The following is a 23273-nucleotide window of genomic DNA, read 5'->3' on the forward strand; positions in this document are numbered from 1 at the left end:
TGATTATTTTTGCTTCCATTCTTATCCACTGTCTTTTGCCCCTAAATATTTGCCAACTCTTAGTAAGATCCATAGGACAACTGGACTCAGTTTATTGTGAAACCTCTTCCAGATATGACAATTCTGCATCCAGTACATTTAGCAGGTAAAAATGTGAAAACAACCAATAGATAAAATCGTTACATTTATTTTGAAAGATATAAGTCCTCATGCACACTGGACATTTTTACAGCGGCTGTTTTTGGCTTTTGACGTTTTTTTTCTACAGCCAGTAAACTCCCCAGCATGTTATCCTATGTGTCCATGTACATAGACTGTAATTAACGTTTTTTTGGACTGGGATGTTTTTTGGCTGGAAAAAAAACCCAGGACTAGTGGATTTCTAGAGTTTTTTAGCTGTAAAAACGCTCTAATGTTGAAAAACACAGTAAACCAGCGTTTTTGGACTTTTTTTGTACCAAAAATAGCTTTTTTGTTTTTAAGAAAAAAAGCTTAAAAAACGCAAATGTGAAGAAATATGGGAAAACGCCGCTAAACGCTAATGCTAAAAAAAGCTGAAAACCTTGCGCTTTTAACGTGACTTTACACAGCTAACGTTACCAGCATTATCAATACGCCCCGTGTGCATGGAGCCTTATGCTCTGTTTAAACTTGCAATTATAGTAGCTAAAACCAAGAGCAGAAACTATTCAGATTTTTTTCATAACAAAAGTTTTTACCGATATTCTAATTAAAAAAAGAGTACCCACTCATGAAGCTGATCTGTTCTCAGTATTTTATAGTTTGGTTGCTTTCTCATTGCTTCAATGGATATAATAGGGTCATGAAAAAAATCCCATTATTACTGACATTACAAATTCTATTTTTAGACATTATAAAACTGCAGATGAGTTACACAAAACGCATGAGAGCAACATTGTGATAAAGGACACTGACAGCATTTTTGTACAGTATTTTTTGTGGCCCCTTTAGGTCCCTTTAAACAATTCCATAACTTGCCAGTGAAATGGTATTGAATTAAACAAGATTTTTCATTTGGAATTCTCAAATACACATGATGACAGAGATTAAATTGTGTTGCAGAGGGAGTTCCACTGGATATACACCCTAAACACATGGCCTGAATAGGGAGTTTGAATTGAAGCATTTATGTGAACCCTACTTTCTTGGATACGATTCAACATATACAATACATGCATTAATTCATTTTTCTGATAAGCCTCTTTTCAATGTACATGGGCTTTAAAGCACAACTTCACTCTCTCAATCAACATTGACTATTTTAAATCCTTATATCCTCACTAATATTAGTAAATACAGTGGATATAAAACGTCTACACACCCCTGTTAAAATGTCAGGTTTCTGTGATGTAAAAAAATGAGACAAAGATAAATCATTTCAGAATGTTTTCCACCTTTAATATGACCTATAAACTGTACAATGCAATTGAAAAACAAACTGAAATCTTTAAAACATTAGAAAACTGCAGATGAGTTACAAAAAAATGTGTGGGAGCAACATTGTGATAAAGGACATTGACAGCATTTTTGTACAGTATTTTCTCTGTGTACTCTTTGATGCCATTTTATGTCATAGTATTTATTGAAACAGACACTGTCAACAATTTTTGCTTTCTTGTCACTGCACATCAGATTATTCAAAACAATGGTCAATTACTAATGCTACCTCCTTTGTGTGAATTTGTGCAAAACAAAAAACTTCCCTTTTTCTCTAAATGCTGTGAAACAGGCAATTCCGCTCGATGTATTTCTCAAACTTTATTCCAGTTTTTCAGGAGTGCATAGATACTACGTTTAAATACTCAGCGTAGTACAATTCTCTGCCATCACCACTCAAGGGCTCTCATTGAGGTAAGGAGCGAGATAACTGGCCTCACATTAGCTTGGGGCCATTCCAAAACCAGTATCAGTGGTGCAAACCAGCAGTGTCTCAAACAGTGTTGAGTCAAACACACGGTAACAGATATTTCCAAGGTCCCTTTTAGGAGATCCTGAAACAAGTCTGGCCCATGCATCTGCAGCAGAAGAAATGAGATTACAACATAATATACAGCATATCAAATAAAAATGCCAGCACAGTATAAACACCCACAAAACTGACCCCTTTGTGAAAAGTGGACACCCCAAGGTGAATTCATTTTGTGCCGCAATTTAATTTTCAAAAATTAAGAAAAATGCTGGCATTGAGGTGGTTAAAAAAAAATAAGGCTCACTTAGGCTTTAAACGTTCGCACTAAAGCCAAGTGCAAGTTATTAGTGGAAGAAAGCTGGAAGGCTGAAATTGTACTACACTGAAATTGCATTGTGTACAAAGGTTGCATGTCATGGATAAACCCAAAACACTTAAACCCCTATCTTCTCCTCCCCTAAAAAAATCCCCAAATTATTGGCGGTTAGTGGCACATTAACTCTCCTCCTCCAAATAATTCCACAATTACTAGTGATCAGTGGCACTGTAAAGCCCCACACCATCCATCATTAGTAGTCTGCAGCACCTGGAATGTAACCAGCACTATATCTTCATTGGTGATTGCTGTGATTTGTCATTACAGCAATCATATGGCACAGAGGTTTTCTAATCGGCTCTGTGCCATTAGCCAATGTTTTCCCTTAACAGCAGCAGCAGCTTTGTGTGTGCACTTGGTGTACCAAGATAAATGTAAGGATGTACATGTGCATCCACTTGCCCTCGTAAGGGTGCTATCTGATCAAGTAGTTACAACAGCCAGATGGAAGGTGGTTATTAAAGTAGATGGAAAGTCAACCTTTATACAATGTTCAAAATGAAACCTACAGCTTTGATTAGTAATACATTGATCGTTATGCCTACTAACCATCCATCTGGATCCTCTACATAGTGCGCAGTGAGTGGAGACTTACAATAGCACCAGTTTCACAATAGGCAGCAAAGTTGTACATGGCCTTTCAGACTGAAGACAGCCACAGCTCAGTCTAATGATTCCAGGGCATGCGCAATGGAGGAAGAATCTGAGGCAAACACCACTCTTCCATAGATAATCAGGTATAGCAGCTTCTGGGTCTCTACAACACTGGGGGGGAAGTCATTTGAATTGTGGCTATATAGTGTTGTTGGGCCAAAGGTGGAACTATATTAAGAGGCATGTAAACGGTAGGTTCACCAGGCAATTTAGCTTTCACATAAGAATAATTAAAGAGAGCAAATGTTCAATATGGAATGATTATAGTAACCTTGCTAAACAGATTTTTTTTTAATTTTGCCAGGAAAAGAAAATAATTTAGAAGGAATTTAATTATCAAGTGATTTTATTTCCCTCTTCAATAAGGGATTAGTTTTTTCACTAAATTAAAAGAGAGTTATGAATCGCACAATGGCACATATCTACAGTTGTGGCCAAAATTATTCAACCCCCAATGCTGTAAAGGGGTTTAGGGACTATAGTGTACATTTGGAATTGTATTCAGAATCAAATCCTACAAGGACGTTGTAACTACCCAAATGCAACTAAAATGACATCAATTGTTTATGTAATACAGTAGTAAATGGTTCTTATGTGGTTTCTTCATTGCCACAATTATTCAACCCCTTAAAGACTACCACTCTGAAGAACAGAGGTTCATACAGGTGCTTTCCATCAGGTATTGAAAACACCTGTGGATGTCACCGAGCAGCAATCAAGCATAATAAGCACCAATTAGGCAGCTTTAAAATGACTGTGATACTCAGCTCCTTCTAGACATTTACTGGTGTGGTTACAAACATGGTGAAGGCAAGAGAATGGTCCAGGAAGACAAGAGAAGAGGTGATTTCTCTTCACAGGAAGGGCAATGGCTATAAGAAGATTGCAAAGATGTTAAACATACCAAGAGACACCTTAGGAAGCATCATTCGCAAATTCAAGGCAAAGGGCACTGTTGAAACGCTACCTGGTCGTGGCAGAAAGAAGATGCTGACTTCGACTGCTGTGCGCTACCTGAAGCGTAGAGTGGAGAGAAGTCCCCGTGTGACTGCTGAGGAACTGAGAAAAGATTTGTCAGATGTGGGTACAGAAGTTTCAGCCCAGACAATAAGACGCACACTGCGTAATGAAGGCCTCCGTGCCAGAACTCCCAGGCGTACCCCCTTGCTGTCTCCAAAGAATAAGAAGAGTCGACTGCAGTATGCCAAAAGCCATGTGGACAAACCACAAAAGTTGTGGGATAGTGTTCTGTGGACTGATGAAACAAAATTAGAACTGTTTGGGCCCATGGATCAACGCTATGTTTGGAGGAGGAAGAACAAGGCCTATGATGAAAAGAACACCTTGCCTACTGTGAAGCATGGTGGAGGGTCAATCATGCTTTGGGGCTGTTTTGCTTCTGCAGGTACAGGGAAGCTTCAGCGTGTGCAAGGTACCATGAATTCTCTTCAGTACCAGGAGATATTGGATGGAAACGTGATGCAGTCCGTCACACACCTGAGGCTTGGGAGACGTTGGACCTTTCAACAGGACAATGATCCCAAGCATACCTCCAAGTCCACTAGAGCATGGTTGCAGAGGAAAGGCTGGAACATTTTGGAGTGGCCATCGCAGTCACCAGACTTAAATCCAATTGAGAACCTCTGGTGGGACTTAAAGAAAGCAGTTGCAGTGCGCAAGCCTAAGAATGTGACTGAACTGGAGGCCTTTGCCCATGAAGAATGGGCGAAGATACCCGTAGATCGCTGCAAGACACTTGTGTCAAGCTATGCTTCACGTTTAAAAGCTGTTATAACTGTAAAAGGATGCTGTACTAAGTACTAAGATTGAATGTCACTTGGGGGTTGAATAAAACTGATAATGCTGTGAGCACAGAAAAGACATTTGTGGTTATTTCATTATAACTGTTATGTTATATTTGTCTGACCTACAAGTGCCTCTTTAATGTAAATGTAAGCAAGATGACTGAATGATCAAAAGCAATGTCAAACTGGCCAAAACACTCAATTTCAGTGGGGGTTGAATAATTTTGGCCACAACTGTATGATATCTTGGGTAAAAAGGATGAAAGCCCTTTGGAGACCCCTTTAAACAATTCCATAACTTGCCAGTGGAAGGTATTAAATTAAACAAGATTTTTCATCTGGAATTCTCAAATACACATGATGACAGAGATTAAATTGTGTTGCAGAGGGAGTTCCACTGGATATACATCCTAAACACATGGCCTGAATAGGGAGTTTAAATTGAAGCATTTATCTGAACCCTACTTGAATACGATTCAACATATACAGTACATGCATTAATTCATTTTTCTGATAAGCCTCTTTTCAATGTACATGGGCTTTAAAGCACAACTTCACTCTCTCAATCAACATTGACTATTTTAAATCCTTATATCCTCACTAATATTAGTAACTAGATAGGAAAGTATATCATATTTACTTGTTTTAAACTTGGTTTTTCTTTTTACATTTCTTCAGTTACTTCCTGGTTTCCAGGCCTAGGCAAATGATGTCATACATTCTATGTGTCTTCAGGAGGACTGGAGTGCTTTTCTCTCATCCTGCTTGTATTCCTGAGCTAATGGCAGATGGATTCCAGGAAGTAAATTCTACACAAATCTTCTGTCCATACTCAGAGTGCTATGGTGATGTTTTTAAAAGTGATTTCTCAACAAAATAAAACATGGAGACATGGATGGATGGGGAATTTTGCTTTGAATATTAAAAATGAATTCAATTGTGTTTGTGGTGTTCAGATGCAGTGTAGTTCTGCTTTATTTAGGTTTATATCCTGATGGGCCTTACATGTCTTAACCTAAAATGACCCACAAGGGTGAGTATTGTTGTATGCTCAAACATATAAAAGGAGACATTTGAAATTAGATCCTAGTATCTTGTCAACGTCCTGGAGCCTGGGATGAAGCTGCCATCACACAATCTTCCCACTTACCCATGCAATTGTGCCCTTGAACATTTTGCTGCTTGAACTTTGTCTTCCACCCAGATATCATGAGCAGCCATCTGGGCTACCTCAGTGATGACCAGCATCCCTTACAATGTGGTAAATAAACATATACTGCATATATTTAGGAGTAAGTAAACCCGCCTTTATCTACATGAAGAGCATATGCAGGTATTTTATTATGAAACTCTAGTGGTTGTTGGAGTGAGCCTGAATTACAGCCTTGATTGAAATAAGTGACAGGATTTATGTCAAGTGTATACCCTGAGGATTTTTCACTATATTGATTTTATTTGCAAATACAATCCTCATATCAGCAGACTGCATCTATACCTACTTTCAACTGCTTAAGTATATTAATCGATGGCATTCAATTTGCATCAAATGTGATTGGAGACAGATGAATGGAGTTTGGAATATATTTTCTCCCGTATAATCAATAATTGTTGGACTATACTTATTTTGTCTCACATGTGGCTAGAGACACATATATCCAACAGATTGCTTGAATAGCAAATATTATTCCAATATTAATGCACGTCACTTATAGTTTCCTGCTACTGCTTGGAATTTATATTTTCATATAATTAATCAATAACACTCTGCATTTGATTAGAGATATATGAGTGTTGTTTGGAGCCAATTTCCTCATATACAACTAAAAACTATTTTCTCTTTCTGGTTGACCAGAGATATTGTATATTCAAAAAAAATACATTGAATGTCCAAATTGGGCCCAAAGTGTCAATATTTTGTATGGCTACCATTATTTTCCAGCACTGCCTTAACCCTCTTGGACATGGAGTTCACCAGAGCTTCACAGGTTGCCACTGGAGTCCTCTTCCACTCCTCCATGACGACATCACGGAGCTGGTGAATGTTACAGACCTTGCACTCCTCCACCTTCCTTTTGATGCTCAATAAGATTTAGGTCTGGAGACATGCTTGGCCAGTCCATCACCTTTACCCTCAGCTTCTTTAGTCATCTTGGAGGTGTGTTTGGTGTCGTTATCATGTTGGAATACTGCCCTGTGGCCCAGTCTCTGAAGGGAAGGGATCATGCTCTGCTTCAGTATGTCACAGTACATGTTGGCATTCATGGTTCCCTCAATGAACTGTAGTTCTCCAGTGTCGGCAGCACTCATGCAGCCCCAGACCATGGCACTGCCTTCACCATGCTTGACTGTAGGCAAGACACACTTGTCTTTGTACTCCTAACCTGGTTGCTGCCACACACGCTTGACACCATCTGAATCAAATAAGTTTACCTTGGTCTCATCAGACCACAGGACATGGTTCCAGTAATCCATGTCCTTAGTGTGCTTGTCTTCAGGAAACTGTTTGTGGGCTTTCTTGTGCATCATGTTTAGAAGAGGCTTCCTTCTGGGATGACAGCCATGCAGACCAATTTGATGCAGTGTGCGGCGTATGGTCTGAGCACTGACAGGCTGACCCCCCACCCCTTCAACCTCTGCAGCAATGCTGGCAGCACTCATACGTCTATTTCCCAAAGACAACCTCTGGATATGAAGCTGAGCATGTGCACTTAACTTCTTTGGTCAACCATGGTGAGGCCTGTTCTGAGTGGAACCTGTTCTGTTAAACCGCTGTATGGTCTTGGCCACCAAGCTGCAGCTCAGTTTCCGGGTCTTGGCAATCTTCTTATAGCCTAGGTTATCTTTATGTAGAGCAACAATTCTTTTTTTCAGATCCTCAGAGGAGTTCTTTGCCAAGAGGTGCCATGTTGAACTTCCAGTGGCCAGTATGACAGAATGAGAGCGATAACACCAAATTTAACACACCTGCTCCCCATTCACACCTGAGACCTTGTAATACTAACGAGTCACATAACACCAGGGAGGGAAAATGGCTAATTGGGCCCAAGTTGGACATTTTCACTTAGGGGTGTACTCACTTTTGTTGCCAGCGGTTTAGACATTAATGGCTGTTTGTTGAGTTATTTTGAGCAGACAACAAATTTACACTGTTATACAAGCTGTACACTCACTACTTTACATTGTAGCAAAGTGTCATTTCTTCAGTGTTGTCACATGGAAAGATATAATAAAATATTTACAAAAATGGGAGGGGTGTACTCACTTCTGTGAGATACTATATATACATACTGTTTTTATATAAAATAGGGATGCACCGATACCATTTTTTTATGGGCGAGTATGAGCACCGAAAATTTCAGTCAACTACCTGATACCTTTGCAGTGCAATTTTAACCCATACAAAATAAATGGGCTCAAATTGCACTGCAAAGAATTGCATGCCATTTGAATAGGAATGTGGTGCAATTCCTGTCCGAATTGTCATAGTGACTTTGACAGGGCTTTGCATGATGGGTTCCACCAGCTCTGGCTCCCAATCCAACAGTGGCCATCGCTTGGGCTCCTCCTACCTCAGTGCTCCTGTTCACGTTCTGTACCTTCGCTCTCTTCTAGGTCCTTGCTGCTCTGTCACGGTCTGCTCCTGCAATGTGCAGACACATATGCTCTGGCAACCCGTGCAGCCTCTCTGACTCCTGTGGAAGGATTGGGGTCCTCCTGACCCCAACACAGAGACCACCTGTCTCTTGGGTGGAGACCTTAACTCTTGTCAGGTCCTAGATTATAAAGGCTGTGAACAGATGACCAAGACCCAGACACTAAGTCTGAGACTCCTTACTGCTCAAAGCACTTCGGAGTCTCCAAGCTCCGGCCTGTGATTCAGGATGTACAAAATCTGAGAAAGATGAGAAACCACCTTTCTCCGTTCTGAACTGACATTCTGAAGCCCTGCATTCTGCATACTGTATGTGCAAACCCTGTGTCACTTTATCCTTTGTTTTTACTGTGGCAAGGCTTTGCAATGCTACACTGTGACCAAAAAAAAATATGAGCAAAGTAAATGTTTGGCTTCACTTCTCTTTAAAGCAGAGTTCCACTCACACTGTAAAAAAATAAAAAAAATAAAAGTCAGCAGCTACAAAACCTGTAACTGCTGATTTTTTAAAAAACAGCCACTCACCTGTTCCACGATCCTACGGTGTCCGACCCACAGCCCATTGCACAGGCCATCCTGTGTTCTAGGCGCCGGCATCTTCAGTGTGGGCACCCGGCTGTGGCAGCTGGCTTGACAGCCAAGTGCCCACTGCGCATGCGTGGGTAGTGCTGCGCTTCCTGAATGGCCCCTTAGTTGTCTGGGACCTGTCACGTTTCCCAAAAGACTACGGGGAGGGAGGGTGGGAGGACAACTTCTGCTTCTGATCGCTTAGGCAACCGCAGCGGAAGTGGGAGTGGGTACCTGTCAATTTCGGGTACCCGCTCCCCAAAGGTGCCAATCCTTAATCCTTAATGGGGAGCAGGGGAGCGTGGGACCAGTCCTTAAAGCGGAACTCCGCTTTAAAGAAAATTTAGTCAGTTATTGACTTGGGGAACACTTTTATAGAAGAATTGCACCCTGGATAAAGTCACAAATGAGTGTAAACAATATCTTGTAGGATGCATTTGGTGTGTCTTTTTTTAACTGTAGGTTGCAGCAACACATCCGATACCTATATCATTCCAACGCAGCTACAGTAACGTCCTGCAACAAGATGGGGGAGGATTCAAACGTTCATGGTTAGTATGTTGTCTGGACCAAAAGTAGTTAGACATTTTAATATAAAATGGATGTCATTTCCCTAAATTTTTTTATCTTGTAATAAAATAAATCAGCAAGTTGTTGAGGCCCGCAAACTCACGGAGCTGTGAGCATTGCCAGCTATGGAATGTCGCCTTTTCAATACTCAGAACAAGAGACAAGCCTTGAACAGACAGCAGCATTTGCCAAAGCACCAGTTTCTCTTCACCCGGAACAATGTCTCCTTTGTGTGGGCAGCACTAGACATCACTGGGTCCCCTTTCTGCAGACCTTGCTATACAGGATGCTAAGTGTCAGGAAGAAAGACTGCGGAGCCCTGCAACAACTCTGTGATAATGGGCGCTGCTCATTTTGTGACTGTGTTGTGCCAATATGTGGGAGATGCATGTTACTCGGAGGTTAAGAGACAGAGCATAGGAGACTTATGGCTGCCTATTATATTGTGTAAAGACCTCCTAAACTATGCAGAATTTCAGGGCATCACGCAGAAGGAATGCATATTAGATTTCAGTTTTTAATGTAGTGTCAAATGATATAATGTATCTATGCTACAATACAATTTTATTTTAGACTGCAGTAATCAGCTGCTGGAATCATTAACACCACTGAGCACAATGTTTTCTTATTAGTCAAACATGGCCATAAACTAATCATATTGGAACATCTGCAACCCTTTTTAACCATGACCTGCAATTAAAAATTAAACCTTGAACAGCATACAGGATGTATATACAGTATACTCTACCTGCTGAGTAGTAATATTTCTCATATACAGTATACTCTACCTGCTGAGTAGTAATATTTCTCATATACAGTATACTCTACCTGCTGAGTAGTAATATTTCTCATATACAGTATACTCTACCTCCTGAGCAGTAATATTTCTCATATACAGTATACTCTACCTCCTGAGTAGTAATATTTCTCATATACAGTATACTCTACCTGCTGAGTAGTAATATTTCTCATATACAGTATACTCTACCTCCTGAGTAGTAATATTTCTCATATACAGTATACTCTACCTCCTGAGTAGTAATATTTCTCATATACAGTATACTCTACCTCCTGAGTAGTAATATTTCTCATATACAGTATACTCTACCTCCTGAGTAGTAATATTTCTCATATACAGTATACTCTACCTCCTGAGTAGTAATATTTCTCATATACAGTATACTCTACCTACTGAGTAGTAATATTTCTTATATACAGTATACTCTACCTTCTGAGTAGTAATATTTCTCATATACAGTATACTCTACCTCCTGAGCAGTAATATTTCTCATATGCAGTATACTCTACCTCCTGAGTAGTAATATTTCTCATATGCAGTATACTCTACCTGCTGAGTAGTAATATTTCTCATGTACAGTATACTCTACCTCCTGAGTAGTAATATTTCTCATATGCAGTATACTCTACCTGCTGAGTAGTAATATTTCTCATGTACAGTATACTCTACCTCCTGAGTAGTAATATTTCTCATATACAGTATACTCTACCTCCTGAGTAGTAATATTTCTCATATACAGTATACTCTACCTGCTGAGTAGTAATATTTCTCATATACAGTATACTCTACCTCCTGAGTAGTAATATTTCTCATATACAGTATACTCTACCTGCTGAGTAGTAATATTTCTCATATACAGTATACTCTACCTCCTGAGCAGTAATATTTCTCATATGCAGTATACTCTACCTGCTGAGTAGTAATATTTCTCATGTACAGTATACTCTACCTCCTGAGTAGTAATATTTCTCATATACAGTATACTCTACCTGTTGAGTAGTAATATTTCTAATATATATTCTACCTGTTGAGTAGTAATATTTCTCAATCAAGTATACTATACCAGTCTACCCCCTTCTCTTTTTGTCTAGAACAGGGGTGCTTTGAAAAGTGAGGGCCACAATTAAATGGTTCAGAATTTAGAATTTTTTATTTTGAATAGCATAATGAACATTTTCCTCCTGCAGTCACTGAATGCCAGCAGGAGGGAGAGGAAGGGAGGCTAGATTTCAGCGGTTGTAGGAGGAAACTGAAGAGGATCGGTTCCAGTATATGCTGCCTATGCACCCAAGTGTAAAACAGAATGTGACAGGGAGGTTGCACGGGCCCCCTGGAGCATGAGACAGAGTCATCATTGGGACCACTGATGCTACACCACTGGTTGGGAGGGGTGTGGTCTTAACTATGGAGTTTTACCACCACCCAAACCACAAATGTAAACAAGCAATTACTGTGCTGAGCCCCCCATAAGGCTGCTTTCACACTAATGTGCTGCAGTTTACCCACACCACGGGTGCAGCACAGAGCACCTGAGGCTTTCCTGAAGGTTAGCTGCAATTTGTCATAGACTTCTATTATATCTTGCAGGTGTGGTGCACTTTCTGAAAATGCACTAAAACTACTGCATTCAGCATCCCTGGTTTGAGATCAAGGACTACATCAGAGGGCTCTGAGGGCCACAAGTGACCTGCGGGCCACAGGTTTTGCACCCCTGGTCTAGAATCTCATGACCCTGAAACACACCTGCTTGTGATGCTGGAACACCCTTCTTGCCAATAATATTCTAATCTGTCTTGGAAGTTTGCATGATTTTTGATGGAGGATGAATAGAGCACACCTGTCATGGGAGCTGCCATTGCTACACTCCTGAAAATTCCAGTGACCTGCACCAGTGGTTGTTTGTGTTTGAGGTCAGTACTTTTGAGTCTGAGACTGGGAACAAGCAAAGTGTAAATGAGTATCAGAAATGTGTCAGAATGTGTTATCTCTATACTTGCTCCTGGTCAGTGAGTTAAAGTGACTGTCCGAGAGCTAAGATTTTCAAGAGAGCCCTACATAAATATCTCAAGACAGGAGTACACTTTTAGGCTGAATTAACACTGACTTGCAGTAAAATGCAGGGAAAATGGATGTACACCGCCATCCACTTTATGCACATAACGATCGTTGACTTGCGCTTTAGCATTCTTGTAACATGCAGGTTAGCGAATAGAAAAAAATTGGCTTTTTTGTGTGTTCTGTTCACACTACACTGTGTTGACCTGCGTTGCAATGCAGATTAAGGCAGCATTGTAATGTGAACAGGGCACATAAAAAACAATTGACCTGCATTTTACAAGTATGCTAAAAAGCACAACAATACAAGTCAACATGCGTTAACACGCACATAAAATAGGTGAAGATGTCCATCCATTTTCCCTGCATTTTACTGCAAGTCAGTGTGAATTCAGCCTTTAATATTACAGTGGCTGTGTTTCCCAATTAATGTTTATACTTCTTGTCTAGCATTGCTAGTTAACTGCCATTTCCATGTAAATTAAATTCCATTTTGGTTCCTGTAAGTAATCACTCCTCAACATATTATTGTTGGGTGGGTGTAAGCGAAGAAAAATCTCATCTCCTATAATACAACCAGAGCACTTCCAGGCTATTTTGTAGAAGCTGAGGCTTCACAATTAGGAAGTAGGCACAGACGCAAAATATGACATGTACAGTACAGCACATTACCGGATAATGCATAGTTAGGAACCTACAGGAGTTGGACAAAAATAGTCCATGATTTAAAGGCGTGAAAGTGAAAACATGTTTCGGGTTGAAAGCGGAAGTGATGTAACCTTTTGCTTCCAAGTCAGAGCTTACTGAGCTTCACAAAGGGTAAATTGTTGGTGTCCACTTAACTGGTGCCTCTGTGATTGAAATTGCCAATCTATTTGCCATGTCCTGAGGCACAGTATCAAAGGTTATTACAGCATATACATTTTCCAGGAACGCGTTGTCTGATGAGCATAAGCGCAGTTGACATGGCCAACTTGCTGAAAGAGACAAAAGGACATTGCGCAAGATTGTGACCCAAAATAGGAGAACAACTGCTGCAAAAGTAACTGCAGAGCTCAATCTCAGTCTTCCAAAGACTGTTCCACAAAAACTGTGCAGAGGGAACGCCATAAGCAAAACATTAATGGGCAAGCTGCAACTGCCAAGCCACTAGTGACCAATATTAATGCTCAGAAGAGGAGAGATTGGTGCAACGGGGCAGCACTGTGGCTAAATGGTTAGCACTTCCGCCTGGCAATACTGGGGCCATTGGTTCGAATCCCAACCATGGCACCACCTGCCTGGAGTTTGCATGTTCTCCCTGTGCCTGTGTGGGTTTCCTCCGGGTACTCCAGTTTCCTCCCACACTCCAAAGACATGCTGGTAGGTGAATTGGATCCTGTCTAAATTGGCCCTAGTATGTGTATGTGTGAATGTGAGTTAGGGACCTTAGATTGTACGCCCATTGAGGGTTAGGGACTGATGTGAATGTATAATATATATGTAAAGCGCTGCGTAAATTGACAGCACTATATAAGTACCTGAAATAAATAATAACACCCATAAATTGTTGACTCTTGATCAATGGAAAACTGTAATATGGTCCCATGAATTCCACACAAGATGAGGAAGAAGGGAGAAACCAAGCCAGACGCTGGGCCACACAGAGGTGAAAGCCACTGCTACCGATCAAATGTAAGCTGCAATATGAAAAAAGGGGGGACACTATATCATCCTTCTATTAAAATATCTTAAAAAAACTCAAAAACATCAAGGACCCTCATATATAAGGCATAGGCTCTTATGACTTGGTTTCTCCCTTCTTCCCTATCTTGTGTGGGGGGGAGGTGGATATATGGGCATATGATGTAGCGTCTATCTCTGGCGGCAGACATCGGTGTTTATTATTGCTTTTGAACCAATAACAATTCTGTGATCTATTTAAATACTGTGGTAAAAGTTTCAACAAAATATTTATACTATGTATATTAATGGTTGTAATATTTTCATGTATACATACTTATATTCATTACTGTGAAGTTATGTATGTTTTAGTAGATGACCCCTGCCAAGCCTTTGAAGAAGCAGATGTGGACTGCGGAACGCGTTGGTGTTAACAGCAGGATATGGAATTGTCAAATCTTATTATGTGACTTGTTAGTTATTTTATCAATTATTTGCATATTAAGTGGTGGAATTGATGGACCACTGTTTTAATGGATGTTAATAAATATAACAATTTTATAGTCTATTTTTGTTTAGTTCTTTAGCATAGTGCCTCAAAAGTCCCTGTTTTTGGAGGTTTCTCCATTTTTGTAATGAATGTGTTATGATAAAACAGAGATATGTATACAAATTGACAAATTTAAATTCCAGGTCTGGTTTAATACATGAAGTAGTAAAGCATGAACGAGGTACAGTGAATATGAAGAGTCACTACTACATGTTGAGCCATACGAATAACCATATACCTTGTGATAATTTATATTACAAGGTTAAAGCAAATCTGTCACTAAAACAAAAAGCGTGGATTAAAGATGGAGAGATCCAGGGGACTTTAGTTTCCTATTTTCTATCATTAAAGTTGTGTTCGGCAGCACAGGCAGCAGGGCAGAGGTGAGTATTTACTTTCTCCTTTACAGGGACATCTTTAATTCACTCTTTATTTTTAGTAACAGAGCCCCTGTAACTAAGAATATATCATCTGATAAAGTATCCTGTAAGAAGCATATCATTTCAGATCATTAAGCTAAACGTGGCCGACACCTCTAGACCCTGCTCAACAATTCAATTTGAAACAGGCAGTGATGGCAAACTGTGAACTATATGGAACCCACCCCATACTATACGTAAAACACATTATAGTCCCAGTACAACTGTTTCTTCAATTATTTCTATGTCATATCTGAGTAAATACATGCTGGCTTTTAACATTAGAAGAAGGGCCACTGCACTGACCTCCGATCACAGCAAAGGTCTAAAACACCATTGTGTACGGGTACCTGTAATAGTATGCCAAGATAAAAACACATAAAAACTGATGACAAGTGCTACTGCTAGATCATCTGTAAGTCAACAGAAACAAGAGGGGAACCTTGCCAACCAACATAGCTAGACAGATGAAAGGGTAAATTTTTTCAGCAAAACTAAAAACTTTAATAACTATTTCATTTATTTACTTGTAGCAAAATATTTATCTGTATTACAGGAAATATTAAAGATAAAGTCATAAATAGGCTTACACAAGAGTCTCAACATTTAGTTTTAATTAATATATATGAATTATTATTATGTATGAAATATGTATTGTATAATTACCCCTTTATTTAGCAATACCTAATTTGTCTAAGATTGACTCTTGAAGCTAAGACTCAGACGTGTCCTGTGCCTGAATTTGTGCTAACAACACATACTGCCACCCAGCTCTTAAGTACCCAACATTATCAAATGCAATTCTTGTCTGTTATGCACACTCAGGAGAGAGTTAACCACTAAAGCCGACCATAGATGGTTCGAAATCTCAGCCAGTTCCATCTATGGAATGACCTGGGTACAACCAGCATGTCAGGATTGTACATGAGAATATTGCCAGTGGCTATAGTCACTAGAAGTAATCATTGTGTTCTCCCAACAGTGATGGCTTCCTTCAGTCGGTCCGTGCTAAAGTGGCTGAGATTCAATCCATTTATGGCCAGCTTAAAGCTAATCAATCCAGCATGGATGGAGGAATCTACACTGCCATCTTTTGTTTTCACACAACTGCCTCTCCCGTAGCTGGCTGAATACCTAAAAAGTGACTGCATATGATTGGTTGAAGTCACTGTTTTGATTGACAATCTTCTACAGGTTCCTTTGAGTTTGAAGGCAACTTTTGTTGAGCTGGGTGGTACTGTCAGGGCCACCCACTGCTCGAATGCAGGTTGTGTATGGCCAGCTCATCTCCCAGGGCCTAGGATAATCCTTGGACAGAATAATTTAACCCTTTTGCTGCCAGGTTCGTATGCCTGACCTGACAGCAGGGGGTTTTATACACAATGCAGTGGCTGCCAGTCAGGTGGAAGCAGTCAGGTGGCTTCCAAAGCCCCAGTTCCAATGCCCTCCCCTTCTTTGTGTGATCTGGAAGGTGACATCCATGACATCACTTCCGGGTCACAGCTGTCACTTTCCCGGCTTGAATAGCCAGAGAACGATATATTTCAATGCAGGTTGCATTGCAATACATCTAATGGATCACAGTGGAGACATGTAGGGTCTTTTAGAACCTGCATGTCTCAATAAAAAGAATGTCACCAAAAAATCATCACATAGGCGACTATGTGATGAAAAAAAAGTTAAGTAAAAAAGAAAAATTTTTTTTGGTAAAAAAAAATAAAGTTACACTCACGCACATAACACGCCCCCACAAAAAAAAATTGAGGCCCCCCTGCCCCCACATGTACAAACAAAAACGAACAAGTCAGGGCACCTACATGTGAAAACATCAATTGAGATACATGTTACATATCACCGCACACACCGGAGCGAGAGCAATAATTCTTTAACCTCCTAACGCTAAACTGATGACCTATAGGGGCTTTTGAAGCATCGTCTACAGAAAATATAGTGTACTGAAGCTTGCTGCCATTTCATAGGTACACACAAATTTAACATTTGGATTTTAGGTTTCTTTTTACTCTCGTCTTTAATATTTTACCAAAAATTTGGGTAATTTATTATGTTTGTTTGCCCTAAGATTCACTTTAGTGTGTTTTTTTACTGAAATTTTGCATTTCTTAGACCTCTGCAATAATATCGTATGACATAAAAAATTGTAACTCCCACTATTTTATTCTCTAGGGTGTCTTCTTTCACAAAATATATAATGTTTGGAGGTATTGTGTAATCTTCAGGCCTAAAATGGTTTTTCAAATGTGTGCAAAAAATGCAAAAATGGCCTGGCAGCGAAAAATGGTTAACGGCAGAAAGACGAAAAAACCTACACTTGCAGGGGGGCCCCTCACACTGCAAGGGTATTTGCTGATTGAGTCTAGGGTCTGAAGATTAGGGAGTATATACTTACCATACTACTCGTTCCAGCAGGCTCCCTCCAGCACTATGAGGAAAGAACAAACAGAGGGCACACAGGCATAGTGCATTACCATAAAAAATGTTTAATAAAAAGTAAAGTAGGTGTTGTACTCACAAACGACAATATAGTCAAGGCACATCATAAAGAACAGCTGGGTCAACACCGCGCTGAGTAACAGTCCACAATAGGGAGTTTAGGCATCCAATTAACTGACGCGTTTCGAGGACTTGCCTCTTCCTCAGAGGTAATGGTAATGCACTAGCACTGTGCGCCCTCTGTTCTTTCCTCATTCAGTATATTTGGATTCCCCCAGTCTATTTGAGGGCAGCAAGGTGTGCATGTTCCAGGACGTTCTTAATGTGGTTGTAGCCTGCATCGAGTCCATGCACAGAAGCATTTGTGTTTGCTGGTCCCTCCAGCACTATGACCGGTCCTCCCAAGCTGCACTCTAAATTGCAGCCTTGCTCTGGTCGCACTCCATTCTCCCCAGTGTACTATACAGGATTGATGTCCCTGTATAGTATGTGATTATGCTGAGGCTTCGCCCACAGAAAGCAGCTTTGGGCAGAGGAGGAGGAGAGTGCTGGATCTGGCTACAGTGAGGAATCAAGTAAGTGAAAGAGCGGAATCAGGTAAGTGAAAGAGCCTCTTCATCTCTCCCGTAGTCATAATGAGCTATTAACCCTTGCAGTGTTGCAAGCCCACTGCAATGGTGGATTGTTTTATTTTCCTGGAGTAGTGCTCTAAACTAAAGCAGGCCATACATGGGTTGAATTCCGAATGATTTTTCGATCGAAAATCGAAAACATCGTTCGTTCTGTAATCCAATGGTGCCACCAATGATTTCGAAAATCGGTCGTTTTTCACTAATTTTCCACCATGCCCCATAAACTAAATGGGGAGGAACCACAAAAATCGGCCGGTGCTATTGCCCCACTAACAGAGCGAAAATTGGCCGATTATTCTTAGGTCCCAATTTCGAACGAAAAATCGTTCAGAAATCGACCCGTGTATGGCCGGCCTAAATCAAGTGAGGAATATACATCTTTAATTAGTAAGCCTGTATATTTAATATAATGTAAAAATGAATACTCAGATGCTTGCATAATTGCAGAATTACAATTACAGGTGCCAATAAGAGATTCAAATCCCCCCACAGCATTCAGTCTCCCACTTACTAATTAGTAAATGGGTAAGAAGCAACTCATGGGTCACCAACTGTGACCCATCTGGCAGCAAACGCCATAGAAACGTTGTATTCCTGCTTTAAATTCTTAGAATGGGATGCTTTTCATTAGTTTATAAAAATGTATCAGAGCAAAGATCAGAAACTATGGCCATTAGCATTTTACCTTTATGAGTTAACGGCACTCTGCTGTGATATTTGGCCATTGTGGGTTACAAGTGATGCATCATATTGCTGCCACAACAAGCACAAATCAAATCCAAGGTTAAGAAGCTCTATTGCAAAGGTCTTTTATTAGCCATTTGAATGGAGTTCAACTTTTCTTTAATTGCTTCATACAGAGACGTAGACTGGACATCATAACTTATTATAATTGAGGCACTCTATGATGATATCTAATTGAATAAATATGCAAAAGCATAACAGGTGTAGAGAATATGTATATCATCATGAGTTCAGTACTAGAAAATCACAGATTATAATGATAAAGCATATACGATGGGTAACTAATGTATAGCTAGTTGTGTATGTTTCATGACAATTTGAATAGGGGACATAATATTATCCGGATACGGCCCTTTGCTTTCCTTTTTCTGGCCTTTTGAGCACTTTTCCTCCCACTGATACAGGATAATATTCCTCCCACTAACACCAACAATGGGGCATAATTTCTGTTACTGACATCAACAACGGGTTACATTTTCTCCCACTGACAGCAACGATTGGGCACTATTGCTACCACTAACACCAACAATGGGGCATAATTTCTGTTACTGACATCAACAACGGGTTACATTTTCTCCCACTGACAGCAACGATTGGGCACTATTGCTACCACTAACACCAACAATGGGGCATAATTCCTGTTACTGACATCAACAACGGGTTACATTTTCTCCCACTGACAGCAACGATAGGGCACTATTGCTACCACTAACACCAACAATGGGGCATAATTCCTGTTACTGACATCAACAACGGGTTACAATTTCTCCCACTAGCAGCAAGGATTGGGCACTATTGCTACCACTGACACCAACAATGGGGCACTATTCTTCCACAGACACTGATGAGGTGCTATTCCTCCCACTGACACCAACAATGGGGTGTAATTCTTGTTACTGTTATCAACATCGGGGCACAATTCCAGTTCCACACTAACTATGTAACTATACATTTATAGGTAAAGTTGATCCAGGGAATATCCGATTGTCTCTCGGGGGATAAGAAAGGATTTTTTTTCCCTGCAGGAGCAAATTGGATCATGCTTTGCTGGGGTTTTTTTTGCCTTCCTCTGGATCAACTGTGGGTATAGGATTATAACTTTTTTTTTCTCTGGTTGAACTGGATGGACTTTTGTCTTTTTTCAGCCAGACTAACTATGTAACTATGTAACAATTTATCCCACTAACACCAATGATGGGGCACTGTTCCTCCCACTGACACCAACACCTAATGTCAAAGAGGCACTTTTTATTTACACTGATGCCAGGTCATTTTCTATTTCCAATGGCCACAGTCTGGCCCCTAAAGTTTGAAGAACAGTAGATTGGCCCTTTGTTTAGAAAGTTTGGAGACCTCTGTTATAGAGCCTTATTTTAAACTATGTTCACTTACCTTGCAGCCCTCACATGCACTGACTCCATAATGATATCCAGATGACTTGTCCTGACACACAAAACAGGGTTTGTAAACTCGAGGAGGAGGGGGAGGGGATGGAGGACTGGGTACAAGCTCCTCTGAACTGGTACTTTGTGTTTCAATAGCTGTAAAAACATAAAGAAAAATAGAGAAAATTCTTTAACTATTTATAACGCAAAATTTGCATGCCATTATCACAGTTTGCAGCCAAGTGACATTAGGACATTAAAGTGGTTGTAAACCTCAGACATGAAATATGAACAAAGCAAATCCTTCTATAGTGTGTACTTGTCTTATGTAGGAGCACTAAGTAGCATTTCTCTCGGATTTGTAATTTCTCTGCTATCAGCATGAGTCACTTCTGACAAATTTTCCTGACACCAAGAGGACAATGGTGAATGGGAGCACACAGCCTGTGATTGACAGCCTCAGCTATTTTCCTATGTGTTGTGTGAAGAAGACGTGTCCCTTCCCTCCATATAGCTCTCAGAGCTCTCCTCACTGAGCTCAGAGTGTAATTTCAGTTCTCTGCCCCCTGTTTTCTGAACTCTCAAACAAACTTTATAAATTCTGCACATTGAATGGCTGTAGAGAAGAGGTTGCAATTCCAACCAGCATAGCTCTGACACTTCCTCTACCTCTTTGACTTTTACCTCCTGTCCAAACACATTTTTTACTGGTTTACTCCTGTAATTGACAGTATGCCAATAGGAATATTTTGAATACAGGAAGGGGTGGGCAAGCTTTAGCAATATCAGGAAGTGCCTGTCAGAATGGCCTGTCATTTGGCTGCAAAAGCAAGGTTGCTGATTGCTTCAGTTTTCCCAAAAAGTTCACAAGAGAAAGCATCATTTTCATGGGGCGAGATTTTCCTGTTTCTGCTGGTAACATTTACCTCCATTAGTGCTTGTGCTGGCCAAAAACAACTGAACAGATCAAGGCAACCTACCACTACCAGTTCTTCCTGTATTAAAATTCCTGCACAGTGCATGCGTTCTGTGTTTTTTGTGCCCTTCCATTAATTTCTTGACAATGGTGTCAGAGATCTCATCAAACATTTGACTGCATTTGTCATGGACAAGTGTGAACAGGGCCTAAAGCACTGCGAGGTCACAGCATGTCCGCCATTTAATATTTATAGCAATTTATTGAGGTGTAAACAAAGCTTAAAGTAGTTCTAAAGTTAAATGATTTTTTACCTTAATACAAAAAAAACCCTTCTGTTATTAGGATCCTCCCCACCATTTATACCTAACCCAGCTCAATCTTGATCCAGAGCTCTACCAGAGAGATCTTCGCTCTCAGTCACTCAAAAGACAGAGAGGCAGCAGTGGAAGCCATTGGGTCATGCTGTTGTCAATCAAATCCTGTGATGAGGAAGTGGGGGCGTGGCCAAGCCATGCTGTCTGTGCCTATGGATGCAGGCAGTATGGCACAGGATTGAGCCCACATGAGTGGCCCCAAAGGAAACAGCTTCCTATGGGGGCACTCATGGAAGAGAAGGAGACAGGAGCACCAGCAGGGGACCCCAAAAGAGGAGGACCAGGGCTACTCTGTGCAAAGCCATTGCACAAGCTGGTAAGTATGATAAGTTTATTATTAAAAATAAATCAGCTTAAGGCCTCATGCACACTGGGTGTTTTTACAGCTGTTTTGGGTTTCTGGCAGTTTTTTCTACAGCTAGTAAACTCTATAGCATGTTATCCTAGGTGGATACCTTTGAGAACGTGCGTGCGCATGAAGCGCGTCAGTGAAGAGCCTTCGTGCTGACGTCATGCCGCTGCAGCCATGTGATGGTCTGGCGGCCATATTTGTAAGTGCTTTTTATCCATTGATGATTTTATGCTCCACGTGGTTGCTATCTTTTTAATAAAACACACTACACTATATGATACTTGTAGCAATCGTACCCAAAGAGAAGGATGCAGTCCTCCATTTTGTTAAGAATTTTCCATGTTGTACCATTTCTCACTACCAAAGCAGGCTGCCTCTTCCTATCATCCCCCCTCCCTCTCTGTTGAGAGACATGTGGTCCGTGTGTGTTGGCAGAGGTCACAGGCAGCCAAAGCACAGCAGAGAGCTCCGAGCTATAAAACCCCCAAGGGAGCTGGGGCCTAGCTGTCTAAGAAACTGTGCAATCTGGCATATCGTAAAAGTATAAACCAAGTCCCTCACTGAACTTCAAAAGACCTTCCAAGGGGTCGTAAAAACAGACTTGCTTTTAAAAACTCACTTTTCATATAAGTTGATATCTTCACGTAGGACATAATTACCTAAACATGGAGCCTATATTCAGAAGGCTCAGTTTGAGGCCATTCTCCTGGTATGTTATACCCCTTAGCTGGCATACATAGAAAAGCAGAAAAGTATATCTCTTGAACCATTTAAGTGTATATTTCATATCTAACCGTTTCGCACATGCGCCTGCATATTAATCTACCCGCGGGTGGAATGCTACATGTACCTAGGAAAAGTTATGCCTCTACACTTGATTGTTCATTTGGTGTATCACTGGCTTCTGGAGAGATCCCACCTTCAACCAGGTCACCAGCAGGAGGAACAAGTAGGAACACCCCTTAGTGTCATTCCGCTCTTGGCTTGCTTACTACTTACTTCTGGTGAGTGCATTACAGTGGAGGTGCAGTGCGGAAGTCACAGAAGTCACTACATATTGCTGATTTGATCACATCACTATTTTTGGGACTATTATATTTAGAGGACTTATATATTTTCATTTGTTATACCGTCCATTTTGTTTATTGGAGTATTCACTATTTTCTATTTCTTTTTTACGATGTTTCCTTTCTCTTTTACTATCACACTGGTCATCACTGATTATAACACATTTTTATCAGCGCTGCACACTGATATTATAATGTTATCCTATGTGTCCATGCACAGATAGGCTTTAATCAGTGTTTTTTGGCAGGAGCGTTTTCTGTCTGGAAAACACTCAGAACTAGTGGGTTTCAAGATGTGTTTTTTAAAGAT

At 40.5% G+C, this 23273-nt stretch overlaps 1 protein-coding gene across 7 annotated transcripts in view; it reads right to left on the reverse strand.

The window, feature by feature from the left end:
* RARB (retinoic acid receptor beta) overlaps positions 1 to 23273 on the reverse strand; it is a 960987-nt gene that overhangs the window by 202524 nt on the left and 735190 nt on the right. For all 7 annotated transcript variants that reach the window (XM_089690941.1, XM_089690911.1, XM_089690935.1 and 4 more), the window contains one exon: positions 20259 to 20407. In XM_089690941.1, the coding sequence (XP_089547067.1) occupies positions 20259 to 20407 (149 nt within the window). The remainder of the gene's footprint in view (positions 1 to 20258; positions 20408 to 23273) is intronic.

Source organism: Staurois parvus, unplaced genomic scaffold, assembly GCF_062004578.1.
Source record: "Staurois parvus isolate SC_StPar_1 unplaced genomic scaffold, SC_StPar_1.0 ptg000021l, whole genome shotgun sequence".
NCBI classification, from domain to species: Eukaryota; Metazoa; Chordata; class Amphibia; order Anura; family Ranidae; genus Staurois; species Staurois parvus.